This window comes from Salmo salar, chromosome ssa26, assembly GCF_905237065.1.
Source record: "Salmo salar chromosome ssa26, Ssal_v3.1, whole genome shotgun sequence".
Classification (NCBI taxonomy): Eukaryota; Metazoa; Chordata; class Actinopteri; order Salmoniformes; family Salmonidae; genus Salmo; species Salmo salar.
The window spans coordinates 32,165,340-32,192,500 of record NC_059467.1 but is presented as its reverse complement, the minus strand read 5'-3'; the positions used below and the strand labels follow the sequence as shown (position 1 = coordinate 32,192,500).

Below are 27,161 nucleotides of genomic sequence, written 5' to 3'. Positions count from 1 at the left end.
CAACACACAGCCTTGTTAGATGACACACAGTCTCTCTTTCTGCCTCACACCCAGGGAGAGAGCTAACATGATCTCTACCTCAGTCTATCTCTGCGGGCAGCTGGGCACTGCCTCACACCCACAACATGACCTCTGATCTAACAGGAGCTCTACTGTAGTTAGTGTGACCCCACAGTTAATATGACTCAATATGGCTGAGGTCTGTCCTCACGTTTCTGTTTACAAATACACTGTACTACTTCCTCTACCCCTGTTACACATCTCACCTATATGATCTAATATGGTTGTCTATGATCACGGAGAATGACTGGGGCGCCATTTTGAATTATTCATGACGACTGACCCTGAATTAAATTCCAATTGCTTCAAATCAAACTTTTTTTTATCACGTGCCGAATACAACAAGTGTAGACTTTACCATGAAATGCTTACTTACAAGTCCTTAACCAACAGTGCAGTTCAAGAAGAGTTAAGAAAATATTTACCAAATAAACGAAGGTAAAAAAAATTATAAAAATTAACACAATAACATAACAATAACGAGGCTATATACAGGGGGCACCAGTACCGAGTCAGTGTGCGGGGGTACAGGTTAGTTGAGGTAATTTGTACATGTAGGTGGGGGTGAAGTGACTATGCATAGATAATAAACAGCGAGTAGCAGCAGTGTACGAGACAAATGGGGGGGGTCAATGTAATAATCCGGTGGCCATTTTATTAATTGTTCAGCAGTCTTATGGCTTGGGGGTAGAAGCTGTTAAGGAGCCTTTTGGACCTAGACTTGGCGCTCCGGTACTGCTTGCCGTGCGGTAGCAGAGAAAACTGTCCATGACTTTGGTGACTGGAGTCTTTGACAATTTTATGGGCTTTCCTCTGACACCGCCTATGTTGGTAGAGTCACTTTAACTAACTCTACCTACATGTACATACTACCTCAACTAACCGGTGCCCCCGCACATTGACTCTGTACCGGCACCCCCCTGTATATATTGTTATTTTTTACTGCTGATCTTTAATTACTTGTTACTTTTATCTCTAATCTGTATTTTTTGAAACTGCACTGTCGGTTAGGGGCTCGTAAGTAAGCATTTCACTGTTGTATTCGGCGCGTGTGACTAATAAAATTTGATTTGATATAGGTCCTGGATTGCAGGAAGCTTGGCCCCAGTGATGGAATTTCTTATAGGCGTCCAGATTAGTGTCCCGCTCCTTGAAAGCGGCAGCTCTAGCCTTTAGCTCGATGTGGATGTTGCCTGTAATCCATGGCTTCTGGTTGGGATATGTACGTACGGTCACTGTGGGGACGATGTCATCGATGCACTTATTGATGAAGCCGATGACTGAGGTGGTATACTCCTCAATGCCATTCAGTCTGAAACTGCCATCCCAGAAGTCGCTTGTGCTGACTTCAAAATGAGGGGCGTTGTACAAAACAAATTCATCACCGATTGGATCGTATCATTGACACGATTCATGATTTATGTACGCTGGGCTCAACCCATTGGTTTCCAGGACCAATCAGAACGGTTAGAATGTGTTCACATTCTATGTATTTAGGGAGGAAAGCAAATCCAGACTCGTGGTGGAGAAGAAACGCTAGTGGGCGTTTTGTTTGGCCGGAGTCATGTGGATGGGTTGTCAGGCTAATCAATGAACAAATAGCTTAGGAAGCGTCCAACCATCCAATGGAGAGTGTTTGTTTGTGTCTTACCTAGCTTCAGATTCTTGAACTCAGGTAGATGGGAGGACGCACACAGCTGGTAGAAGATATGATAGTTCCTCTCCTCGTCCGCCTGCACAAACAGACAGACAGATAGACAGACAGTTTCAGGAAGTGTATGTTCTACACAGCCAGGAGATTCCAGTGTGCAATGTTGTGTACAGACAAGAGAACACTGTCATGCTGTTTGAAGAATCTCGTGTAGTTTTAATGTTGCAACATTTCCACCACAGACTAAGACACACACACACACCCAGGTGCTGTTGCAGAAAGGTATGTGGGGAATGCGTGTTGCAGTACAGGACTCACAGCAGCTTCCTCAAGTCTGGGAAGACATGCTAAACTCCACTATCCTCATCTCAATACGTGTGTGTGTTTTTGTGTATCTGTGTGTGTGTGTGTGTGTGTATCTGTGTGTGTGCACACTTTCTAAGTTGTGCACATTCCCGATCTGTCTCAGCAGTGTGACCTGGATCAGATCCACACAGAGAAAAAAGAGAAAGAGAACGAGAGAGAGAGAACGAGACCCAGAGAGAGAGAGAAAAAGGAAGGACGACTATTCAATAGGCTCTTATGAGCAATGAGCTGGACACGGAAGGAAGGACAGACAGAAAGTAAAGGAACGTGTTTGGTCTCCTGTGTTTTCCTGACCTGGGTGGAAGAGGAGGAAAGACAGACAGAAGGACATATATACACTGCTCAAAAAAATAAAGGGAACACTAAAATAACACATCCTAGATCTGAATGAATGAAATAATCTTATTAAATACTTTTTTCTTTACATAGTTGAATGTGCTGACAACAAAATCACACAAAAATAATCAATGGAAATCAAATTTATCAACTCATGGTCTGGATTTGGAGTCACACTCAAAATTAAAGTGGAAAACCACACTACAGGCTGATCCAACTTTGATGTAATGTCCTTAAAACAAGTCAAAATGAGGCTCAGTAGTGTGTGTGGCCTCCACGTGCCTGTATGACCTCCCTACAACGCCTGGGCATGCTCCTGATGAGGTGGCGGATGGTCTCCTGAGGGATCTCCTCCCAGACCTGGACTAAAGCATCCGCCAACTCCTGGACAGTCTGTGGTGCAATGTGGCGTTGGTGGATGGAGCGAGACATGATGTCCCAGATGTGCTCAATTGGATTCAGGTCTGGGGAACGGGCGGGCCAGTCCATAGCATCAATGCCTTCCTCTTGCAGGAACTGCTGACACACTCCAGCCACATGAGGTCTAGCATTGTCTTGCATTAGGAGGAACCCAGGGCCAACCGCACCAGCATATGGTCTCACAAGGGGTCTGAGGATCTCATCTCGGTACCTAATGGCAGTCAGGCTACCTCTGGCGAGCACATAGAGGGCTGTGCGGCCCCCCAAAGAAATGCCACCCCACACCATGACTGACCCACCGCCAAACCGGTCATGCTGGAGGATGTTGCAGGCAGCAGAACGTTCTCCACAGCGTCTCCAGACTCTGTCACGTCTGTCACATGTGCTCAGTGTGAACCTGCTTTCATCTGTGAAGAGCACAGGGCGCCAGTGGCGAATTTGCCAATCTTGGTGTTCTCTGGCAAATGCCAAACGTCCTGCACGGTGTTGGGCTGTAAGCACAACCCCCACCTGTGGACGTCGGGCCCTCATACCACCCTCATGGAGTCTGTTTCTGACCGTTTGAGCAGACACATGCACATTTGTAGCCTGCTGGAGGTCATTTTGCAGGGCTCTGGCAGTGCTCCACATGCTCCTCCTTGCACAAAGGCGGAGGTAGCTGTCCTGCTGCTGGGTTGTTGCCCTCCTACGGCCTCCTCCACGTCTCCTGATGTACTGGCCTGTCTCCTGGTAGCACCTCCATGCTCTGGACACTACGCTGACAGACACAGCAAACCTTCTTGCCACAGCTCGCATTGATGTGCCATCCTGGATGAGCTGCACTACCTGAGCCACTTGTGTGGGTTGTAGACTCCGTCTCATGCTACCACTAGAGTGAAAGCACCGCCAGCATTCAAAAGTGACCAAAACATCAGCCAGGAAACATAGGAACTGAGAAGTGGTCTGTGGTCACCACCTGCAGAACCACTCCTTTATTGGGGGTGTCTTGCTAATTGCCGATAATTTCCACCTGTTGCCTATTCTATTTGCACAACAGCATGTGAAATTTATTGTCAATTAGTGTTGCTTCCTAAGTGGACAGTTTGATTTCACAGAAGTGTGATTGACTTGGAGTTACATTGTGTTGTTTAAGTGTTCCCTTTATTTTTTTGAGCAGTGTATATATGAATATGTGTGAGTGAGAGAGCGCCAGAGAGAGAAAGAAGGTGGACTGAGCAGAGGTAAAGAGAGACAGCCAGGTAAAAAGAAGGAATGTGAACTGATGACTGGTGTGTGTGGTCTGGCTGTGTTTTCCTGAACTGGGGTGGAGGAGGAAGTCAATGCGAAATCTTGAACTTCTTGAGAGAGACACTCACGCACACACACACACACACACACACACACACACACACACACACACACACACACACACACACACACACACACACACACACACACACACACACACACACACACACACACACACACACACACACACACACACACACACAGTAGAGTTATGGGGTACTGAATACACACTGGTTACACCCACCCACACATCGCACACAGAGAGCACTGTATGGATAGCATCCCAACCTACACACAGTGCTGTGGAAAGAGAGGGGGAGTGTCTCTCATCCCACACTACACACAGTGCTGTGGAAAGAGAGGGGGAGTGTCTCTCATCCCAGACTACACACAGTGCTGTGGAAAGAGAGGGGGAGTGTCTCTCATCCCACACTACACACAGTGCTGTGGAAAGAGAGGGGGAGTGTCTCTCATCCCACACTACTGTGGAAAGAGAGGGGGAGTGTTGAGGCTCCCAGTATAACCTAAACATAGGTCATTGACTTTTCCTGACCACATGACCTGACCAAAAAAACTGCAGGTCCTACCCATAACCCCCGACCCTGACTAGAGCGCCAGACTTCCCTGGTCCGACTGTGTGTTGGTGGTGCATCACCTGAAACACCACTCTAGACTTCTCCAGTAGATATGTCCTCATGTTTGCTCCAATGATCCGGTAGCGTTTGTCAAAGCCGATCTCAATGTACTTCCCAAAACGACTGCTGTTGTCGTTACGAGTCGTCTTAGCGTTTCCTATCGCCTGGAGAAACACACACACACACACACACACACACACACACACACACACACACACACACATACACACACACACACACAGGAGGGAGACAGAGCGATAAATATAGATTAGGTCAGCAACATCAGCATATCACTCCCCTTTACAACAAGGCAGTGGTCTGACATTAGTAGTCAGTGTCCAGGCTAGCTGGGCCATGTGATGGTGTACAACTAAAACTGTCCAGCAGGGAGGGGAGGGACAGGGGGAGACAGATACTGTGCTGCTGCTGCTGTGCATCATGGGGAATAGAGTCCTGCAGTCAAAGCACAGTTGTCAGTGGTGGTGTTCCAGGCTGTCTTTATTGCAGTCACGCTGCCCAGATAATCAGATCTCACAACACCAGCACAGGGACTGAAAATGCTTAAAGCCAATATCACCGACTGACTGACTGCAGTGGAAATCAGGTCTGCCACAGACAGACAGACAGACACAGATAGAGACAGACAGACAATATAGGGGTTAATGTGTGTGTAAGGAGAAAACTCTCCTCTAGCTGAGCTAAGAGAAAACACACAGTTACTGTTCCCTGAAGACAAGGAGGCTTTCAGCTGCACAGGCAGGTATGGTAATGTATCCTTACAACACACACACACACACACACACACACACACACACACACACACACACACACACACACACACACACACACACACACACACACACACACACACACACACACACACACACACACACACACACACACACAGCAGGAAGAAGGCTTGGCCACTGATTGGCTGACATGGCTGTGAGAGGAGTGATGTCATCCTTACACCAAGGGGAGAGGGAAGGGAGGAGAGAAATAGAGGAGATGGGGGAGAGAACTAACCCTCCCAGACTCCACATGAACACACCATGAAGCAGGCTTTGCAGAGGACTTGAGCGAGGAGAGGGAGAAGAGAGGCGAGGGGAAGGGAGAGGAGTCATACCTCCATGATGGGGTTGGATGCGAGGACCTTCTCCTCTACGTTGGCCTCTGTGGCTGCTCCACTGACCGTAGCAAAGTAACGCATGGCGTATTTAGCTGACACAGTCTTCCCTGCTCCCGACTCACCGCTTACGATTATAGACTGGTTCCTCTCATCTCTAATACAGGAAGGAAAGATGGAGACGGTGAGGGAAGCAAGAGTCTGCTATGTGGCAGCTTATTTGGCTCAGTCAACAACACACAGAAAAAAATCATAAAGATAAAAACAGAAAGTCATTACTAAGTTCCATTATGGTTCTCAAAACAGTGTGTGAGGTCACTCTAGCAGACAACATGCTGTACAGTATAGATGCCAACTGGGACCATAGGTCACTATGCTACAGAGTGAGAGAGAGAGCGAGAGAGAGCGAGAGAGAGAGAGAAGTGAATGTGTGTTCACTAGGTGTGTGTGAAAAAGCTCTGTGTGTAAAATAGGTGTGTTTTGCATGTGTATGTATGTGAGAGAGTGCTCTGTGTGCTCATTCTGTCAAACAGAAAGATCAATGCCACGCCATACTAAGTGTTCAGGTGTGTGTGTGTGTGTGTGTGTGTGTGTGTGTGTGTGTGTGTGTGTGTGTGTGTGTGTGTGTGTGTGAGATTGACTCCTTGGATCCTGAAGAGAGAAAGCACACCGAGTTTTAAAATAGAGACCAACAGAATAGGAGAGAGAGAGTGATGAAGAGAACGATAGAGAAGAGAGAGTAGAGTAGGGGTGTCAAACATACAAACATATACAAGGGGCTCCAATCCGGCCAGCGTGTGGTTTATTTTTTGGGGAAAATAACATTATATTGTGGGGGGGGGGTTTGGTGTAGGAAAACAAACTTCTTGGCTCTGTCCAGCTCGCTAATAAGCTAGACAGTCAGGGAGCATACATTTTTTTATTTTAAACTTGTTGAAGGGATTTAACTCCCCTGGAGTAGAGAGAAGAGAGAGACAGACAGAGAGAGAGACAGAGAGCGAGAAAGATATAGAATATAGGAAAGGAGAGAACAAGAGAAACAGAGACCACCAGTTTATTTCTGGTTTAGTTCTGACTTACAAACCCTAAGAAACAGATTGAGTTAGAGAAGGAGGGACCATGAGCAGGGGGAGGGACCATGAGCAGGGGGAGGGACCATGAGCAGGGGGAGGGGCCAGGAGCAGAGGGAGGGGCCAGGAGGAGAGGGACACTTGAAACACAGGTAACACAGACACAAACCTCTGAGGGTTGAGAGCTTGAGGTAGTCACCTCATACAAGTACTTGGGAGTATGACTAGACAGTACACTGTCCTTCTCTGAGCACATATCAAAGCTGCAGGTTAAGGTTAAATCTAGACTTGGTTTCCTCTATCGTAATCGCTCCTCTTTCACCCCAGCTGCCAAACTAACCCTGATTCAGATGACCATCCTACCCATGCTAGATTACGGAGACGTAATTTATAGATAGGCAGGTAAGGGTGCTCTCGAGCGGCTAGATATTCTTTACCATTCGGCCATCTGATTTGCCACCAATGATCCTTATAGGACACATCACTGCACCCTATACTCCTCTGTAAACTGGTCATCTGTAAACTGAGTAAAATGGCGCCGGAAGAAATGGCAGCAGTTTTACGTGCGCCCAACCAATTGTGCTATGCCTCAGCTATCTTGACTTATGAAATCATGAAATATACTTACTGATGAACTGAGGGACAGAGGGGAATGTATAATGTATATGGTGGATGTATTTAAGCTTGGAATGTACTGAGGGCAGGGACGACTATCACACATGGCAGCACTGATAAGGTTGGAGAGCTGTGGATTAGTGAGGAAGGGGTCGAGGTCAGGTCAGGTCACGTTAAGGGAGAAGGAACAGTTTATTGCTCACATCACTTAATTTTCTGCCTAGCAACAGAGACGTAATGGTTAGAGAGAAGGAGGAGATTCCACCCCAAATTGGAATATATATATATATATATATATATATATCCACTGGTGGAACCATGACTTTGTCTGATGCAGCTGTATTGACCCAATGGGCAAATAAACTTGGTTTAAGCTTTCAGTGTCCCTCGCGTTCTTACTCTAGTAATTAGAACCTAAATGATGTTGGTTTTGTCCTATATTTCTATATATATTTTATTTGTATTTTTTAATCCCAGCCCCCGTCCCCGCAGGAGGCCTTTTGCCTTTTGGTAGGCCGTCATTGTAAATAAGAATTTGTTCTTAACTGTCTTGCCTAGTTAAATAAAGGTTAAATAAAAAACAAGACAGTAAATACACACACTGTTCTATGCTTCCATTGGAAGGTCTCAAACTGTCCGTCTGACATCGTTTGAAACATGGGAAATCTGTGTATACACTACCTTTGAGCAGGTAACACTCGCACGCACAGCACACACGCACGCCACACACACACACCCACCTGGCCATCTGTTTGTAAGCCTCCTCAGCCACAGCGAAGATGTGAGGGTCCATGTCTCCCATGTTCTGCCCGCTGTACGCATTGATGATGTCACTACCGTAGATGGGAAGGTTCTCATAGGGATTAATGGCCACCAGCACAATACCTACAGGAAGAGAGGAGAGGAGTTGGTGTGTGTGTGTGTGTGTGTGTGTGTGTGTGTGTGTGTGTGTGTGTGTGTGTGTGTGTGTGTGTGTGTGTGTGTGTGTGTGTGTGTGAGACCCTTGTGTGTCTGTGTGGGCATACCACAGTACGTGTAGATGAGTTTGGAGTCGGTGAAGCGGACTTTAAGGTTGTGCAGGACAGCCGGCTCGTGGAGGTAGCTAAGAGCTGTGAGGTCATTCTCCCCCACCAGGATGTCAGGGTTCCGGAGGTGAGGAAGGTTCTTTGTCTTATCATCCAGCTTGTGCTCAATGTCCTGGACAACACAGATTAAACAGAGAAGTTATCACACACAATATATGTGTGTATCACAGGCGGCTGGTGGCAGCTTAATTGGGGAGTACGGGCTCATAGTAATGGCTGGAACAGAATAAATGGAGGTATCAAACATGGTTTCATTGTGTTTTATACCATTCCATTTAGTCCATTCCTGCCATTATTGTAATTGGTCCCCCCCTCACCAGCCTCCTGTGGTGTGTGTGCTGAGTAGGGACCTGGTTTTATGTAACTCAGTGACATAAAAAACAGACAGTGGTGAACATAAGCCTCACGCATGTATCAAAATATGCCACCAAATGGGGCAGGTTTCTGAAAGGTTTATTGGGCTTGGTTGACTTGACTGCCGGGTCTTCAGCCTTCCACCAGACATTGACATATGGACATGTTTTGATGATATGTATGGTGATATATTGCAGTGTGAAGACAACAGCCCTTTACAACTACTCTAATAACCAATAATGAGATAGATTCGCTGTGTGTGTGTGTGTGTGTGTGTGTGTGTGTGTGTACTGGGCATCTCATCACAAATGAGAGGATGTTATGCAACCCCCTTCTCCTCCTCTCCTCCAGTACTCACCATTCCATCCTCCAGTGTGAGGTGTAGGGTGGAATGTCCATGTTTGTAGTTCTTAGTGAGCTCTGCTGACTTCCACACCTCATCTGCATCAGGGATCCACACCCGAGCAAACTGAGAGAGAGGAGAGGAGAAAGAAGGAGAGTGAGAGGAGAGTGAGAGGGGAGAAGAAGGAGAGTGAGAAAGGAGAGAAAGGTTATACATTACATAAATACATATTACAGAGTCTAATCAAGTCAGAAAGCTACATAAGGCCTACATCAGTACAGTACAGTCCCCAGGCACAGTGTCTACTGCAGAGAGAACCTGCTGGTGTATCGGTACAGTACTGTCCCCAGGCACAGTGTCTACTGCAGAGATAACCTGCTGGTGTATCAGTACAGTACAGTCCCCAGGCACAGTGTCTACTGCAGAGAGAACCTGCTGGTGTATCAGTACAGTACTGTCCCCAGGCACAGTGTCTACTGCAGAGAGAACCTGCTGGTGTATCAGTACAGTACTGTCCCCAGGCACAGTGTCTACTGCAGAGAGAACCTGCTGGTGTATCAGTACAGTACTGTCCCCAGGCACAGTGTCTACTGCAGAGAGAACCTGCTGGTGTATCAGTACAGTACTGTCCCCAGGCACAGTGTCTACTGCAGAGATAACCTGCTGGTGTATCAGTACAGTACTGTCCCCAGGCACAGTGTCTACTGCAGAGAGAACCTGCTGGTGTATCAGTACAGTACTGTCCCCAGGCACAGTGTCTACTGCAGAGAGAACCTGCTGGTGTATCAGTACAGTACTGTCCCCAGGCACAGTGTCTACTGCAGAGAGAACCTGCTGGTGTATCAGTACAGTACTGTCCCCAGGCACAGTGTCTACTGCAGAGATAACCTGCTGGTGTATCAGTACAGTACTGTCCCCAGGCACAGTGTCTACTGCAGAGATAACCTGCTGGTGTATCAGTACAGTACTGTCCCCAGGCACAGTGTCTACTGCAGAGATAACCTGCTGGTGTATCAGTACAGTACTGTCCCCAGGCACAGTGTCTACTGCAGAGAGAACCTGCTGGTGTATCAGTACAGTACTGTCCCCAGGCACAGTGTCTACTGCAGAGAGAACCTGCTGGTGTATCAGTACAGTACTGTCCCCAGGCACAGTGTCTACTGCAGAGAGAACCTGCTGGTGTATCAGTACAGTACTGTCCCCAGGCACAGTGTCTACTGCAGAGAGAACCTGCTGGTGTATCAGTACAGTACAGTCCCCAGGCACAGTGTCTACTGCAGAGAGAACCTGCTGGTGTATCAGTACAGTACTGTCCCCAGGCACAGTGTCTACTGCAGAGATAACCTGCTGGTGTATCAGTACAGTACTGTCCCCAGGCACAGTGTCTACTGCAGAGATAACCTGCTGGTGTATCAGTACAGTACTGTCCCCAGGCACAGTGTCTACTGCAGAGAGAACCTGCTGGTGTATCAGTACAGTACTGTCCCCAGGCACAGTGTCTACTGCAGAGAGAACCTGCTGGTGTATCGGTACAGTACTGTCCCCAGGCACAGTGTCTACTGCAGAGAGAACCTGCTGGTGTATCAGTACAGTACTGTCCCCAGGCACAGTGTCTACTGCAGAGAGAACCTGCTGGTGTATCAGTACAGTACTGTCCCCAGGCACAGTGTCTACTGCAGAGATAACCTGCTGGTGTATCAGTACAGTACTGTCCCCAGGCACAGTGTCTACTGCAGAGAGAACCTGCTGGTGTATCAGTACAGTACTGTCCCCAGGCACAGTGTCTACTGCAGAGAGAACCTGCTGGTGTATCAGTACAGTACAGTCCCCAGGCACAGTGTCTACTGCAGAGAGAACCTGCTGGTGTATCAGTACAGTACTGTCCCCAGGCACAGTGTCTACTGCAGAGAGAACCTGCTGGTGTATCAGTACAGTACTGTCCCCAGGCACAGTGTCTACTGCAGAGAGAACCTGCTGGTGTATCAGTACAGTACAGTCCCCAGGCACAGTGTCTACTGCAGAGATAACCTGCTGGTGTATCAGTACAGTACAGTCCCCAGGCACAGTGTCTACTGCAGAGAGAACCTGCTGGTGTATCGGTACAGTACTGTCCCCAGGCACAGTGTCTACTGCAGAGAGAACCTGCTGGTGTATCAGTACAGTACTGTCCCCAGGCACAGTGTCTACTGCAGAGAGAACCTGCTGGTGTATCAGTACAGTACTGTCCCCAGGCACAGTGTCTACTGCAGAGAGAACCTGCTGGTGTATCAGTACAGTACAGTCCCCAGGCACAGTGTCTACTGCAGAGATAACCTGCTGGTGTATCGGTACAGTACTGTCCCCAGGCACAGTGTCTACTGCAGAGAGAACCTGCTGGTGTATCAGTACAGTACTGTCCCCAGGCACAGTGTCTACTGCAGAGAGAACCTGCTGGTGTATCAGTACAGTACTGTCGCCAGGCACAGTGTCTACTGCAGAGAGAACCTGCTGGTGTATCGGTACAGTACTGTCCCCAGGCACAGTGTCTACTGCAGAGAGAACCTGCTGGTGTATCAGTACAGTACAGTCCCCAGGCACAGTGTCTACTGCAGAGAGAACCTGCTGGTGTATCGGTACAGTACTGTCCCCAGGCACAGTGTCTACTGCAGAGAGAACCTGCTGGTGTATCAGTACAGTACTGTCCCCAGGCACAGTGTCTACTGCAGAGAGAACCTGCTGGTGTATCAGTACAGTACTGTCCCCAGGCACAGTGTCTACTGCAGAGAGAACCTGCTGGTGTATCAGTACAGTACAGTCCCCAGGCACAGTGTCTACTGCAGAGATAACCTGCTGGTCTATCAGTACAGTACAGTCCCCAGGCACAGTGTCTACTGCAGAGAGAACCTGCTGGTGTATCAGTACAGTACTGTCCCCAGGCACAGTGTCTACTGCAGAGAGAACCTGCTGGTGTATCAGTACAGTACTGTCCCCAGGCACAGTGTCTACTGCAGAGAGAACCTGCTGGTGTATCAGTACAGTACAGTGCTGACTGAGGCTGTAGGATCTCCATGGTTGGTTGGATATCATTTCACCATCTAACATGATCAATACTGCTGGACATTCAGAAAGTCCCAAACCCAGTCCACATGACTCTGTGACCAATCACAACATGACAGGAATGCTTTCAGATCCCAGCCTTGCCCTGTGGAAAGAGCCTGTCAGCTGATCAAAGACATGTTAAAAACACTGTTTTACTGTCTGGGTTTGATCCCGGGTCTTCAGCCTTCCACTAGATGAAGCTTCTAAGTCGTCAGGTTATAGCACGGCAGCTAACAAAAGTCTTCAGGCCTCAGGCTCACAGGAGTGAAGTTCACAGAACCACATCCGTAACACACTACATTGGTGGAGACACATTCCAGTCACCAGAGAGCCGACTGGTAGATCCCAGCTTTAACAGCTGCCATGAGAAAGGTCTATCAGATGGCCAATTAGTCATCTTTACATCTCATTATGCAGCTCAATGATGATCAAGCTTATCCTGGTTTATCCTGGTTTATCCTGGTTTATCCTGGTCCATTATAACCACCAGCAGACCTGAATACACAGACCTTTCAGAGGCGCACACACACAGCAGGCCAGTCTGGGTCTCATTCCATAGTGCTACAATGTTTAGTTAAGAACAAATTCTTATATTTCAATGACGGCCTAGGAACAGAGGGTTAACTGCCTTGTTCAGGGGCAGAACGACAGATTTTTACCTTGTCACCTCGGGGATTCAATCTTGCAACCTTTCGGTTACTAATCCAACGCTCTAACCACTAGGCTACCTGCTGGTTACTGGCCCAACGCTCTAACCACTAGGCTACCTGCTGGTTACTGGCCCAACGCTCTAACCACTAGGCTACCTGCTGGTTACTGGCCCAACGCTCTAACAACTAGGCTACCTGCTGGTTACTGGCCCAACGCTCTAACCACTAGGCTTCCTGCTGGTTACTGGCCCAACGCTCTAACCACTAGGCTTCCTGCTGGTTACTGGCCCAACGCTCTAACCACTAGGCTACCTGCTGGTTACTGGCCCAACGCTCTAACCGCTAGGCTACCTGCTGGTTACTGGCCCAACGCTCTAACCGCTAGGCTACCTGCTGGTTACTGGCCCAACGCTCTAACCGCTAGGCTACCTGCTGGTTACTGGCCCAACGCTCTAACCGCTAGGCTACCTGCTGGTTACTGGCCCAACGCTCTAACAGCTAGGCTACCTGCTGGTTACTGGCCCAACGCTCTAACCACTAGGCTACCTGCTGGTTACTGGCCCAACGCTCTAACCACTAGGCTACCTGCTGGTTACTGGCCCAACGCTCTAACCACTAGGCTACCTGCTGGTTACTGGCCCAACGCTCTAACCGCTAGGCTACCTGCTGGTTACTGGCCCAAAGCTCTAACCGCTAGGCTACCTGCTGGTTACTGGCCCAACGCTCTAACCGCTAGGCTACCTGCTGGTTACTGGCCCAACGCTCTAACCGCTAGGCTACCTGCTGGTTACTGGCCCAACGCTCTAACCGCTAGGCTACCTGCTGGTTACTGGCCCAACGCTCTAACCACTAGGCTACCTGCTGGTTACTGGCCCAACGCTCTAACCGCTAGGCTACCTGCTGGTTACTGGCCCAACGCTCTAACCGCTAGGCTACCTGCTGGTTACTGGCCCAACGCTCTAACCGCTAGGCTACCTGCTGGTTACTGGCCCAACGCTCTAACCACTAGGCTACCTGCTGGTTACTGGCCCAACGCTCTAACCACTAGGCTACCTGCTGGTTACTGGCCCAACGCTCTAACCACTAGGCTACCTGCTGGTTACTGGCCCAACGCTCTAACCACTAGGCTACCTGCCGGTTACTGGCCCAACGCTCTAATCACTAGGCTACCTGCCGGTTACTGGCCCAACGCTCTAACCACTTGGCTACCTGCCGGTTACTGGCCCAACGCTCTAACCACTAGGCTACCTGCCGGTTACTGGCCCAACGCTCTAACCACTAGGCTACCTGCCGGTTCCTGGCCCAACGCTCTAACCACTAGGCTACCTGCCGGTTACTGGCCCAACGCTCTAACCACTAGGCTACCTGCCGGTTCCTGGCCCAACGCTCTAACCACTAGGCTACCTGCCGGTTACTGGCCCAACGCTCTAACCACTAGGCTACCTGCCGGTTACTGGCCCAACGCTCTAACCACTAGGCTACCTGCTGGTTACTGTCCCAACACTCTAACCACTAGGCTACCTGCTGGTTACTGTCCCAACACTCTAACCACTAGGCTACCTGCTGGTTACTGGCCCAACGCTCTAACCACTAGGCTACCTGCTGGTTACTGGCCCAACGCTCTAACCACTAGGCTACCTGCTGGTTACTGGCCCAACGCTCTAACCACTAGGCTACCTGCTGGTTACTGGCCCAACGCTCTAACCACTAGGCTACCTGCTGGTTACTGGCCCAACGCTCTAACCACTAGGCTACCTGCCGCCCCATGATACTGCTTGTTTGGGAAAATGGGCCTGCTTGACCTGAATACTACTGTATCCTATACACAACTGGTTCCTGTCTTTGATACTCCAACTAACGCTCTTAGAACAGTCTGGTAGGAAGGATTGACATGAAGACTGAAACCAAGCTTCAGTGTGTGTGTGTGTGTGTGTGTGTGAGCGTGTGCGGTGTGTGTGTGTGTGTGCGTTGGCACTAAGACTGTTGGCACTCGGATCGGATGCGCTCATATCCTCATGACTCACCCTAACCTTCCAGCAACCCTCAGCCAACCTTCCAGGAACATTCTGTGGAAATGTCTAATGATCTAGCTCAAAGCCATATACAGACAGACAGACAGACAGACAGACAGACAGACAGACAGACAGACAGACAGACAGACAGACAGACAGACAGACAGACAGACAGACAGACAGACAGACAGACAGACAGACAGACAGACAGACAGACAGACAGACAGACAGACAGACAGACAGACAGACAGACAGACAGACAGACAGACAGACAGACAGACAGACAGACAGACAGACAGACAGACAGACAGACAGACAGACAGACAGACAGACAGACAGACAGAACGAGACAGACAGACAGACAGACAGACAGACAGACAGACAGACAGACAGACAGACAGACAGACAGACAGACAGACAGACAGACAGACAGACAGACAGACAGACAGACAGACAGACAGACAGACAGACAGACACAGACAGACAGTAGTAGTAGTTTTCTTCCATATTCAGACCTATGTCATCGTCATGCCATCATGGTTCATCACTATGTAATGGAAAAGGTATTCTTGTGATGCTCCACAATGAATTGAAATTAATCTTTCACACCAGTGTTTAACACTAAAAGGTCAGAGCAGAGTGTGTGTGTGTGTGTGTGTGTGTGTGTGTATAGAGGTCAGCAGAGAAAAGTGCTGACTTGACAGAACACAGCATCGGTCATCCTATAGCTGAGCCTATTCTGTCTCTCTCTCATGTTCCTTCCTGGAGGAGAGCGGTTCACAGCCCAGCTCCTAGCAATGGAAAAGAGGAGTGAGGGAGTGAGAGAAAGAGTGAGAGAATGAGTGAGAGAGATGGAGAGAGTGAGAAAGAGATGGGAGGGTGGAGGTAAAAATAGCCTCACACACACCTCACTGAGTACCATCACGCCCACTGTGACACCACCATACACCGCTGAGTACACTTCCTGATCCTCCTAATCACACACACACTTTTTACAGCAATGAAGCGTGTAAACCATTTACTAGTCCACATTGTGAGGGAGAGAGAGAGAGAGAGAGAGAGAGAGAGAGAGAGAGAGAGAGAGAGAGAGACACAGAGAGAGAGAGAGAGACACACAGAGAGAGAGAGAGAGAGAGAGAGACACAGAGAGACACAGAGAGAGAGAGAGAGACACACAGAGAGAGAGAGAGAGAGAGAGACACAGAGAGACACACAGAGAGAGAGAGAGAGAAGAGAGAGAGACAGAGAGAGAGAGACAGAGAGAGACAGAGAGAGAGAGACAGAGGGAGAGAGAGACAGAGAGAGACAGAGAGAGACAGAGAGAGAGAGACAGAGAGAGACAGAGAGAGACAGAGAGAGACAGAGAGAGAGACAGAGAGAGAGAGACAGAGAGAGACAGAGAGAGAGAGAGAGAGAGAGAGAGAGAGAGAGAGAGAGAGAGAGAGAGAGAGACAGAGAGAGAGAGAGACAGAGAGAGACAGAGAGAGACAGAGAGAGACAGAGAGAGACAGAGAGAGACAGAGAGAGACAGAGAGAGAGAGAGAGAGAGACAGAGACAGAGATGGGATTGAGTCATATTTATAGACAGATCCCCAGGGTTACAGTAGAGGACAGATGAAGGGTACAACTCTACCCAAAGCACACAAAAACACAGACAGAGAGGAATCAGAGGGACCCTGTCTGCCACATGGTGCTAGTGGGGGTCAGCTAGACTGGTCAACTATACAGAGGAGGAGGATGCAGGAAGAGAAGGAGATATTATCCCCCTTGTGACATCAGCCCTCATGACTCAGAGTGAGGGCGTTTCTCATCACACACCCTCTGCTTGCCTGGCTTATGACCTGGAACAGCTGATCAGAGTGGGAGAGGAAGAGCTACAGAGATGTGTGTAAGAGAGGGTGAGAGGACAGAGGGGTCCGCAGCAAGCAGCAGAGTGTAATGTAACCTTGCTTGAGGCTTTAGCTCAGTGGGCTACTGTAGAGCTAACATATCCCTGAGTCATGCATTCTATATGAGCCTGACAAACTGTTACACACTGCAGGCCTACTCCTGGAGAAGTTTAGTACTTCAGTGCCTTCCTCAGGGGCCCAGAGCAACCAGTAAGAACACCAGCAACCTTCTGACCTGGGACTTGAACCTATAGGTCTAACCTATAGGCTAACTACCACCCCAGTAGTTAGTTGTATTTCAGTAGTGCATACGGCCTTTAGTGACTCAGGTCGGCCCATTAATCCAGGACTGACTAAGAGACTAAAGATCAACACTGGATTAACTCTGGATTTACCTCTAATCTAATTCTTACACAGAGAACTACACCACTCTCTCTCTCACACACACACACACACACACACACACACACACACACACACACATCGTTATTGGTTATACCAGTCCTTTCACAGCAGTGAATACTGAAAGGCTGAGAGACACTACTGGTACAGTGTACTAGGGGCTAGGAGCTAGTGAGACAGACCCAGAAACTAGGGGAAGAGATTTAGGGAAGGAACTAGGATATTATATAGGAACAAAAGTCTAGGAGTTAGGAGGTAAGGCCTCAGGCGAGATAGTGAAAGGTTCAACTTCACTCAGTTGCAAGAGGTCATGTCAGTGGGTTTAGAAAGAAGCAGTGATGAGTGGGAGGAGAGAAGAGGAGGGGGAGAGAAGAGAGGACAGGAGGGGGGGAATAGGAGAGGACAGGAGGGGGGAAGAGGAGAGGAGGAAGAGGAGAGGACAGGAGGGGGGAAGAAGAGAGGACAGGAGGGGGGAAGAGGACAGGAGGGGGAAGAGGACAGAGGAGGGGGAGGGGGGGAAGAGGACAGGAGGGGGGAGGGGGGGAAGAGGACAGGAGGGGGGAAGAGAGAGGACAGGACGGGGGAAGAGGACAGGACAGGAGGGGGGAAGAAGAGAGGACAGGAGGGGGGAAGAAGAGAGGACAGGAGGGGGAAGAAGACAGGAGGGGGAAGAGGGCAGGAGGGGGGAAGAGGGCAGGAGGGGGGAAGAGGACAGGAGGAGGGAAGAGGACAGGAGGGGGGAAGAGGACAGGAGGGGGGAAGAGGACAGGAGGGGGGGAAGAGGACAGGAGGGGGGAAGAGGACAGGAGGGGGGGAAGAGGACAGGAGGGGGGAAGAGGACAGGAGGGGGGAAGAGGACAGGAGGGGGGAAGAGGACAGGAGGGGGGGAAGAGGACAGGAGGGGGGAAGAGGACAGGAGGGGGGAAGAGGACAGGAGGGGGAAGAGGACAGGAGGGGGGAAGAGGACAGGAGGGGGGGAAGAGGACAGGAGGGGGGGAAGAGGACAGGAGGGGGGGAAGAGGACAGGAGGGGGGAAGAGGACAGGAGGGGGGGAAGAGGACAGGAGGGGGGGAAGAGGACAGGAGGGGGGGAAGAGGACAGGAGGGGGAAGAGGACAGGAGGGGGGGGAAGAGGACAGGAGGGGGGGAAGAGGACAGGAGGGGGGAAGAGAGGACAGGAGGGGGGAAGAGGACAGGAAGGGGGGAAGAGGGCAGGAAGGGGGAAGAGGGCAGGAGGGGGGAAGAGGACAGGAGGGGGGGAAGAGGACAGGAGGGGGGGAAGAGGACAGGAGGGGGGAAGAGGACAGGAGGGGGGAAGAGAGGACAGGAGGGGGGAAGTAACAGCAGAAGTGTTAATACATTTGTTCACAGCCAACAGGATTATTAGAAGCAGATTAACCCTCTAAGAATGAGCTTTCACTTCATCAGTCAGATCTCTCCCTCTCTTTCACCTCCTCTCCTTCTCCCCTCTTTCACTTCATCAGTCAGATCTCTCCCTCTCTTTCACCTCCTCTCCTTCTCCCCTCTTTCACTTCATCAGTCAGATCTCTCCCTCTCTTTCACCTCCTCTCCTTCTCCCCTCTTTCACTTCATCAGTCAGATCTCTCCCTCTCTTTCACCTCCTCTCCTTCTCCCCTCTTGTTCACTCTTCCTCTGTCCTTCTTTATTTCTCCTGATCTGACAAAGCAGGACAGGTCAGACATCCACCATGTAGTTTTCACAACTCAGCATTACAGATCACTGACTGTGACTGCAGATGGAGGAGAGGAGGAAGATGAGGAGAGGAGGAAGATGAGAGTTGAAGTGCAGCCGGTCCTCACCCTGCAGGCCTGGTGTCTTCACTGCTGCTGAGGGGGAGGATGGAACACTGAAGGTCTGTAGAGCAGCAGTAAATACATCCTACACCCCCTGGCCAGGCCGCTCTCTGCTAAAATGGCCCTACGAGCCAACCCAATTATAATTAAGCCATAAGGCCCGAGGAGTTGTGGTATATGGCCAATATACCGCGGCTCAGGACTGTTCTTAGGCACGACGCAACGCAGAATGCCTGGATACAGCCCTTAGTCGTGGTATATTGGCCATATACCACAAACCCCCGAGGCCTTATTGTTATTATAAACTGGTTACCAATGTAATTAGAGCAGGGGAAAAAATGGTTTTGTCATACCCGTGGTATACGGTCTGATATACCACAGTTGTCAGCCAATCAGCATTCAGGGCTCGAACCACCCACTTCATAATGTTCTTCAATGTCTTCATTCTTCAACAGAAAGAGTTTCTGCTCGATTAAACTATAATTTCTTCATCCTGAATGGAGCCCTGCCCTGTGTGTGTGTGTGTGTGTGTGTGTGTGTGTGTGTGTGTGTGTGTGTGTGTGTGTGTGTGTGTGTGTGTGTGTGTGTGTGTAATTAGTCTAGTCAACACTGTGTGAGCAGTAGAACTAATCTCGAGGTGACTGCGGCCCCCTCATCACATGACCTGGTTCATCACATGACCTGGTTCATCACATGACAGAGCCTCATGTGAGAAGCTGCTGCTTTTCTGTTTAACCACAGAGTTTCTAAAACATCTTTAGTTTAACGCTCCCCAGTACACACCTCAGCAGAGATACAGGAGGAAGAGGAGGAGAGGAGGGAGAGGAAGAGAGGGGAGGAGAGGGGCAGATGTAGGAATCTTGGAGAAAACCAATCTCGATGAAAATCCATGATTCCCTGGGAAACACTACCTTGAGCGCTCGTTCGCCCTCTTTCCCTCCCCATCTCATTACCCCTCCCTCGCTCTCTCCATCCCCCCGGCCTCTCTCCATCCCCCCTCGCTCTCTTCATCCCCCCTCGCTCTCTTCATCCCCCGGCCTCTCTCCATCCCCCTCTCTCAATCCCCCGGCCTCTCTCCATCCCCCCGGCCTCTCTCCATCCCCCTCGTCTCGCTCTCTCCATCCCCCGGCCTCTCTTCATCCCCCCTCGCTCTCTCCATCCCCCCGGCCTCTCTCCATCCCCCCCTCGCTCTCTTCATCCCCCGGCTCTCTTCATCCCCCTCGCTCTCTCCATCCCCCGGCCCTCTTCATCCCCCCTCGCTCTCTCCATCCCCCCGCCCTCTTCATCCCCCCTCGCTCTCTCCATCCCCCTCGCTCTCTCCACCCCCGCTCTCCATCCCCCCGGCCTCTCTCCATCCCCCCGGCCTCTCTCCATCCCCCCGGCCTCTCTCCATCCCCCCGGCCTCTCTTCATCCCCCCTCGCTCTCTCCATCCCCCGGCCTCTCTCCATCCCCCGGCCTCTCTTCATCCCCTCCCGCTGTCTCCATCCCCCCTCGCTCTCTTCATCCCCCCTCGCTCTCTCCATCCCCCCCGCCTCTCTCCATCCCCCCGGCCTCTCTCCATCCCCCCGGCCTCTCTCCATCCCCCCGGCCTCTCTCCATCCCCCCGGCCTCTCTCCATCCCCCGGCCTCTCTCCATCCCCGGCCTCTCTCCATCCCCCCGGCCTCTCTCCATCCCCCGGCCTCTCTCCATCCCCCCGGCCTCTCTCCATCCCCCCGGCCTCTCTCCTCTCCATATCAACAGTGTAACCCCATATCAGAGTGTCTTACAGTAACTCGTCTGTCTAATCCCATTAGTTACCATGCAGACATTAAGCAAACAGGAGTACAGTATGACAGCACAGCAGCCCCGACTACGACAGCACGGCAGCCCCGACTAGGACAGCACGGCAGCCCCGACTACGACAGCACGGCAGCCCCGACTACGACAGCACGGCAGCCCCGACTACGACAGCACGGCAGCCCCGACTACGACAGCACGGCAGCCCCGACTACGACAGCACGGCAGCCCCGACTTACGACAGCACGGCAGCCCCGACTACGACAGCCCCGACTTACGACAGCACGGCAGCCCCGACTACGACAGCACGGCAGCCCCGACTACGACAGCACGGCAGCCCCGACTACGACAGCACGGCAGCCCCGACTACGACAGCACGGCAGCCCCGACTACGACAGCACGGCAGCCCCGACTACGACAGCACGGCAGCCCCGACTACGACAGCACGGCAGCCCCGACTACGACAGCACGGCAGCCCCGACTACGACAGCACGGCAGCCCCGACTACGACAGCACGGCAGCCCCGACTTACGACAGCACGGCAGCCCCGACTTACGACAGCACGGCAGCCCCGACTACGACAGCACGGCAGCCCCGACTACGACAGCACGGCAGCCCCGACTACGACAGCACGGCAGCCCCGACTACGACAGCACGGCAGCCCCGACTACGACAGCACGGCAGCCCCGACTACGACAGCACGGCAGCCCCGACTACGACAGCACGGCAGCCCCGACTACGACAGCACGGCAGCCCCGACTACGACAGCACGGCAGCCCCGACTACGACAGTACGGCAGCCCCGACTTACGACAGCACGGCAGCCCCGACTACGACAGCACAGCAGCCCCGACAGCACAGCAGCCCCGACTACGACAGCACGGCAGCCCCGACTACGACAGCACAGCAGCCCCGACTACGACAGCACGGCAGCCCCGACTACGACAGCACGGCAGCCCCGACTACGACAGCACGGCAGCCCCGACTACGACAGCAGCCCGACTAGACGGCAGCCCCGACTACGACAGCACAGCAGCCCCGACTACGACAGCACGGCAGCCCCGACAGCACAGCAGCCCCGACTACGACAGCACGGCAGCCCCGACTACGACAGCACGGCAGCCCCGACAACGACAGCACGGCAGCCCCGACTACGACAGCACGGTAGCCCCGACTACGACAGCACAGCAGCCCCGACTACGACAGCACAGCAGCCCCGACTACGACAGCACGGCAGCCCCGACTACGACAGCAGCCCCGACTACGACAGCACGGCAGCCCCGACTACGACAGCACGGCAGCCCCGACTACGACAGCACGGCAGCCCCGACTACGACAGCACAGCAGCCCCGACTACGACAGCACGGCAGCCCCGACTACGACAGCAGCCCCGACTACGACAGCACGGCAGCCCCGACTACGACAGCACGGCAGCCCCGACTACGACAGCACGGCAGCCCCGACTACGACAGCACGGCAGCCCCGACTACGACAGCACGGCAGCCCCGACTACGACAGCACGGCAGCCCCGACTACGACAGCACAGCAGCCCCGACTACGACAGCACAGCAGCCGAAGAGCAGCCCCGACTACGACAGCACAGCAGCCCCGACTACGACAGCACGGCAGCCCCGACTACGACAGTACAGTAGCCCCGACTACGACAGCACAGCAGCCCCGACTACGACAGTACAGCAGCCCTGACTACAACAGCACAGCAGCCCCGACTACGACAGTACAGTAGCCCCGACTACGACAGTACGGCAGCCCCGACTACGACAGCAGCCCCGACTACGACAGTACGGCAGCCCCGACTACGACAGCACGGCAGCCCCGACTACGACAGTACAGCAGCCCCGACTACAACAGCACGGCAGCCCCGACTACGACAGCACGGCAGCCCCGACTACGACAGCACGGCAGCCCCGACTACGACAGCACGGCAGCCCCGACTACGACAGCACAGCAGCCCCGACTACGACAGCACAGCAGCTCCGACAGCACAGCAGCCCCGACTACGACAGCACAGCAGCCCCGACTACGAGAGCACAGCAGCCCCGACTACGACAGCACAGCAGCCCTGACTACGACAGTACAGTAGCTCTGACTACGACAGTACAGTAGCCCCGACTACGACAGTACAGTAGCCCTGACTACAACAGTACAGTAGCCCTGACTACGACAGTACAGTAGCTCTGACTACGACAGTACAGTAGCTCTGACTACGACAGTACAGTAGCTCTGACTACGACAGTACAGTAGCCCTGACTACGATAGTACAGTAGCCCTGACTACAACAGTACAGTAGCCCTGACTACGACAGTACAGTAGCTCTGACTACGACAGTACAGTAGCTCTGACTACGACAGTACAGTAGCTCTGACTACGATAGTACAGTAGCTCTGACTACGACAGTACAGTAGCTCTGACTACGACAGTACAGTAGCTCTGACTACGACAGTACAGTAGCTCTGACTACGACAGTACAGTAGAGAATTCCCATTGTATAATAGCGTATAACGGGGTATGACAGAAGGAAGGTATGTAGGTATGATCATTTAGATTGTGCTCCTAACTGTGTGAAACAGTCTTCCTGTTGGGCAGCCCTCTGTTGTTCCTGTGTTGGCTGAAGTACCAAGGACTACTGGAACACTCACGGTGGTAGCATCCCAAATGGCACCCTATTCCTTATAAAGTACACTACTTTTGACCAGAGTCCTTTGGGTGCCATTTAGGATGCAGTCTTCAACAGACAAACAACCCTTCCTGGTACAGGAGAGACAGGGGAGTTTGACTAGTTAGGACACCAGATCAGTGCAGACCAGGGTGTGTCTGACCTCCATGTTGTCTCCAACTCACACAGCTACTGGACAGGCCACGCTCTCACACACAGGCCTGAAACGTTCTACTACAACACAATAGAGAAATAAAACAATCAAAGCCAAGCCAAATGAAAGGAAGTGAACTTACTTTGACAAACATATAATCCAACTCCTGATTCTCGTTCATCTTCACGCCTCAGCAGATCCCAGAGCCTTATCTTAAAGTCTGCCCCCTCCTCTTCACCTCCCGGCCCCACACACACACACACACACACACACACACACACCTTGTAACACACTCCCTGCCACACACCTGGCCAGCGGAGGGAGGTGAATGGATTAGAGTGATGTTTATAGCGTTGCAGACAGATTAAATATTCCCATTGTGTCTGACAGTGATCAGGACTCTGTCTCTCTCCCTCTGCCTTCTACTTTGCTCTGGTCCAACCCTGTCATTGGACGACCCAGATTTCAGTCAAACAGCCCAGCTCCCGCCCTCCCAGTCCAGACTACCACCCCTCAGTCACATGAGAAAGGAGGCAGACAAAAACTCGCTCAAACACACACACGAGCTGTGACGAAGAACCAAAAATGATCCACACCGACCAAACCAACCACTTATCGTGGACATTTGGCTGATATTGTTCATCATGATAAATAACCTATAGCACCCTACTAGAGAAGTGTGAAGTTCGAAATTAAATACATTTGCTAATAGTAGTTAAGGGGAATATTTTTTTAAATAACTGTGGTGCACATAATGTTATAAACTTATCGTTCTGGTGATAATTCAGTCAATTTATCGTGATATGGATTTTGGTCCATATCGCCCAGCTCTACACACACACACACTCCTTCACTCCCTCACACTCAAGCTAACTAAAGCTACAGGAGTCTCCTCAACCACAATACTACCTAAGTCTTTGACCCCTTACTAAGTCTTTGACCCCTTACTACTGCTCCAAACACTGTGCCCAGAAAGTTACACACACACTACAGAACAAGGCGTGTTTACCTGTGTGTGTGTGTGTGTGTGTGTGTGTGTGTGTGTGTGTGTGTATGTGTGTGTGTGTGTGTGTGTGTATGTGTGTGTGTGTGTGTGTGTAGCAGCAGGATGTCATGTAGATAGCACTGTGGACACGACTTCTCCGCTCAATTACCATAACAGAGTTACCGTGGTAATCTAATGCACATGTCCCGTATCAGCGTCTGAGGAAAACACACAGACACACAATTATCAAATGGTCCAGCAGTTTGTCTTACTAGCTGACTGATCAGTAGCATGAGGAAAGTGTGTTTACTAGCTGACTGATCAGTAGCATGAGGAAAGTGTGTTTACTAGCTGACTGATCAGTAGCATGAGGAAAGTGTGTTTACTAGCTGACTGATCAGTAGCATGAGGAAAGTGTGTTTACTAGCTGACTGATCAGTAGCATGAGGAAAGTGTGTTTACTAGCTGACTGATCAGTAGCATGAGGAAAGTGTGTTTACTAGCTGACTGATCAGTAGCATGAGGAAAGTGTGTTTACTAGCTGACTGATCAGTAGCATGAGGAAAGTGTGTTTACTAGCTGACTGATCAGTAGCATGAGGAAAGTGTGTTTACTAGCTGACTGATCAGTAGCATGAGGAAAGTGTGTTTACTAGCTGACTGATCAGTAGCATGAGGAAAGTGTGTTTAGCTTTGAGCCGAGAGATGCTGTATTCTTCTCTGAGCTCTCCCTAATGCCCTTTAGGCTAGACCTGACTGAGTACTGGAGCCTGATGATCAGACACACTCTGTTCACCAACCCGTGACAGCAGAGAGGTCATTTTCATTTTTCTATAGTGAGAAAGAATGAGCTGACGTTCATTCCAACAGAGTAACGTCACGCTGTAAGCTAGACCTAAACTTAACCCTTTGAGCTGTGGGTTTGGTGCTGGCAACAGCAGCATTATAGTTATCGGTACTGGCAACAGCTGGGTTGTGGGTTTGATCCCTACATGTCCCAATTACTGAGCTATGCGTTTCTTCATTGTACCTTTACCTGCCTTCTTTCTCCTCTCTCCCTCCTTCCGCTTCCCTATAGAATATTGGGTCCTCTGACTCTCCCACGGCCGGAGCAGACAGGAGACAAACCTAGTTTACAATACCACCCTGTGTGTGTGTGTGTGTGTGTGTGTGTGTGCAGTGTTTTCCATTCGCGCCAGCAGTCGGCTAACCCGACGATTACAGACTCATTTTCAGCCGGCTACTTTTTCACTTCATATTAACGAGGCTCCTTTTCATTTAAAAGTTTCACTTTGCTAGCCTGATGTGCCTGTCAGTCACAAAGCGAATGATGACAAGGAAACGCAGTCTGCTGTCTGTCCCACAGCCTGCCGGTACAATGTCTGTGCTGTGGTTGGTTGCAGTCAGATTTCTTTACATGGAGGAGGGAGGAAGCATGACGCTAGTGAATTCTCACGTCCCATGTAATGTACATGGTAACGATACCAGACAGTGATGCTAAAGAGAGTGACTCTCGTCAGTCAGTGTAACATACCGAATCGTATCGGTGAGAGAGCCGTTCATTTGGCTCCCTAATTTGTACAGTGGCTTCGGACAGTATTCACACCCCATGACTTTTCCCACATTTGTTTGTGTTACAGCCTCAATTTAAAATGTATTAAGTTTAGATGTTTTGCACTGGCCTACACACAATGCCCCATAATGTCAAAGTGGAGTATTTTTGGGGGACATTTTTACTAATTAATTAAAAATGAAACAGCTGTCAATAAGTATTCAACCACGTTGTTATGGCTAGCCTATATAAAAGTTCAGGACAAAAAAAAAGTGCTTAACTTGTCACATAATAAGTTGCATGACTCTGTGCAATAAGTGTTTAACATGATTTTTGAATGACTACCTCATTTCTGTACCCCACATATACAATTATCTATAAGGTCCCTCAGTTGAGCAGTGAATTTAAAAACGCAGATTCAACCACAAAGACCAGGGAGGTTTTCCAATGCCTCACAAAGAAGGGCACCTATTGGTACAGTTGAAGTCGGAAGTTTTCCTTTACCTTAGTCAAATACATTTAAACTCAGTTTTTCACAATCCCGACATTTAATCCTAGTAAAAATTCCCTGTCTTAGGTCAGTTAGGATCTGCACTTTATTTTAAGAATGTGAAATATCAGAATAATAGTAGAGAGAATTATTTATTTCTTTCATCGCATTCCCAGTGGGTCAGAAGTTTACATACTCAATTAGTAGTATTGCCTTTAAATTGTTTAACTTGGGTCAAACGTTTCAGGTAGCCTTCCACATGCTTCCCACAATAAGTTGGGTGAATTTTGGACCATTCCTTACAGAGCTGGAGTAACTGAGTCAGGTTTGTAGGCCTC

At 50.6% G+C, this 27,161-nt stretch overlaps 1 protein-coding gene across 16 annotated transcripts in view; it reads right to left on the bottom strand.

The window, feature by feature from the left end:
• The window catches only part of LOC106587673 (unconventional myosin-Va), a 98,364-nt gene that overhangs the window by 58,055 nt on the left and 13,148 nt on the right, over window positions 1–27,161 (bottom strand). For 15 of the 16 annotated variants that reach the window (XR_006762257.1, XR_006762254.1, XR_006762256.1 and 12 more), the window contains exons 2-7: window positions 9,364–9,474; window positions 8,592–8,763; window positions 8,307–8,451; window positions 5,882–6,038; window positions 4,776–4,919; window positions 1,712–1,793 (exon numbers count right to left, since the gene is read on the bottom strand). Coding sequence is in view for 11 of the 16 variants with exons in the window: in XM_045708922.1 (XP_045564878.1) it covers window positions 1,712–1,793; window positions 4,776–4,919; window positions 5,882–6,038; window positions 8,307–8,451; window positions 8,592–8,763; window positions 9,364–9,474 (811 nt within the window). In the remaining 5 variants the exon portion in view is untranslated. Of the gene's footprint in view, window positions 1–1,711; window positions 1,794–4,775; window positions 4,920–5,881; window positions 6,039–8,306; window positions 8,452–8,591; window positions 8,764–9,363; window positions 9,475–23,939; window positions 24,174–27,161 lie in introns of those variants that run through there. The other variant, XM_045708927.1, reaches the window with a different exon arrangement.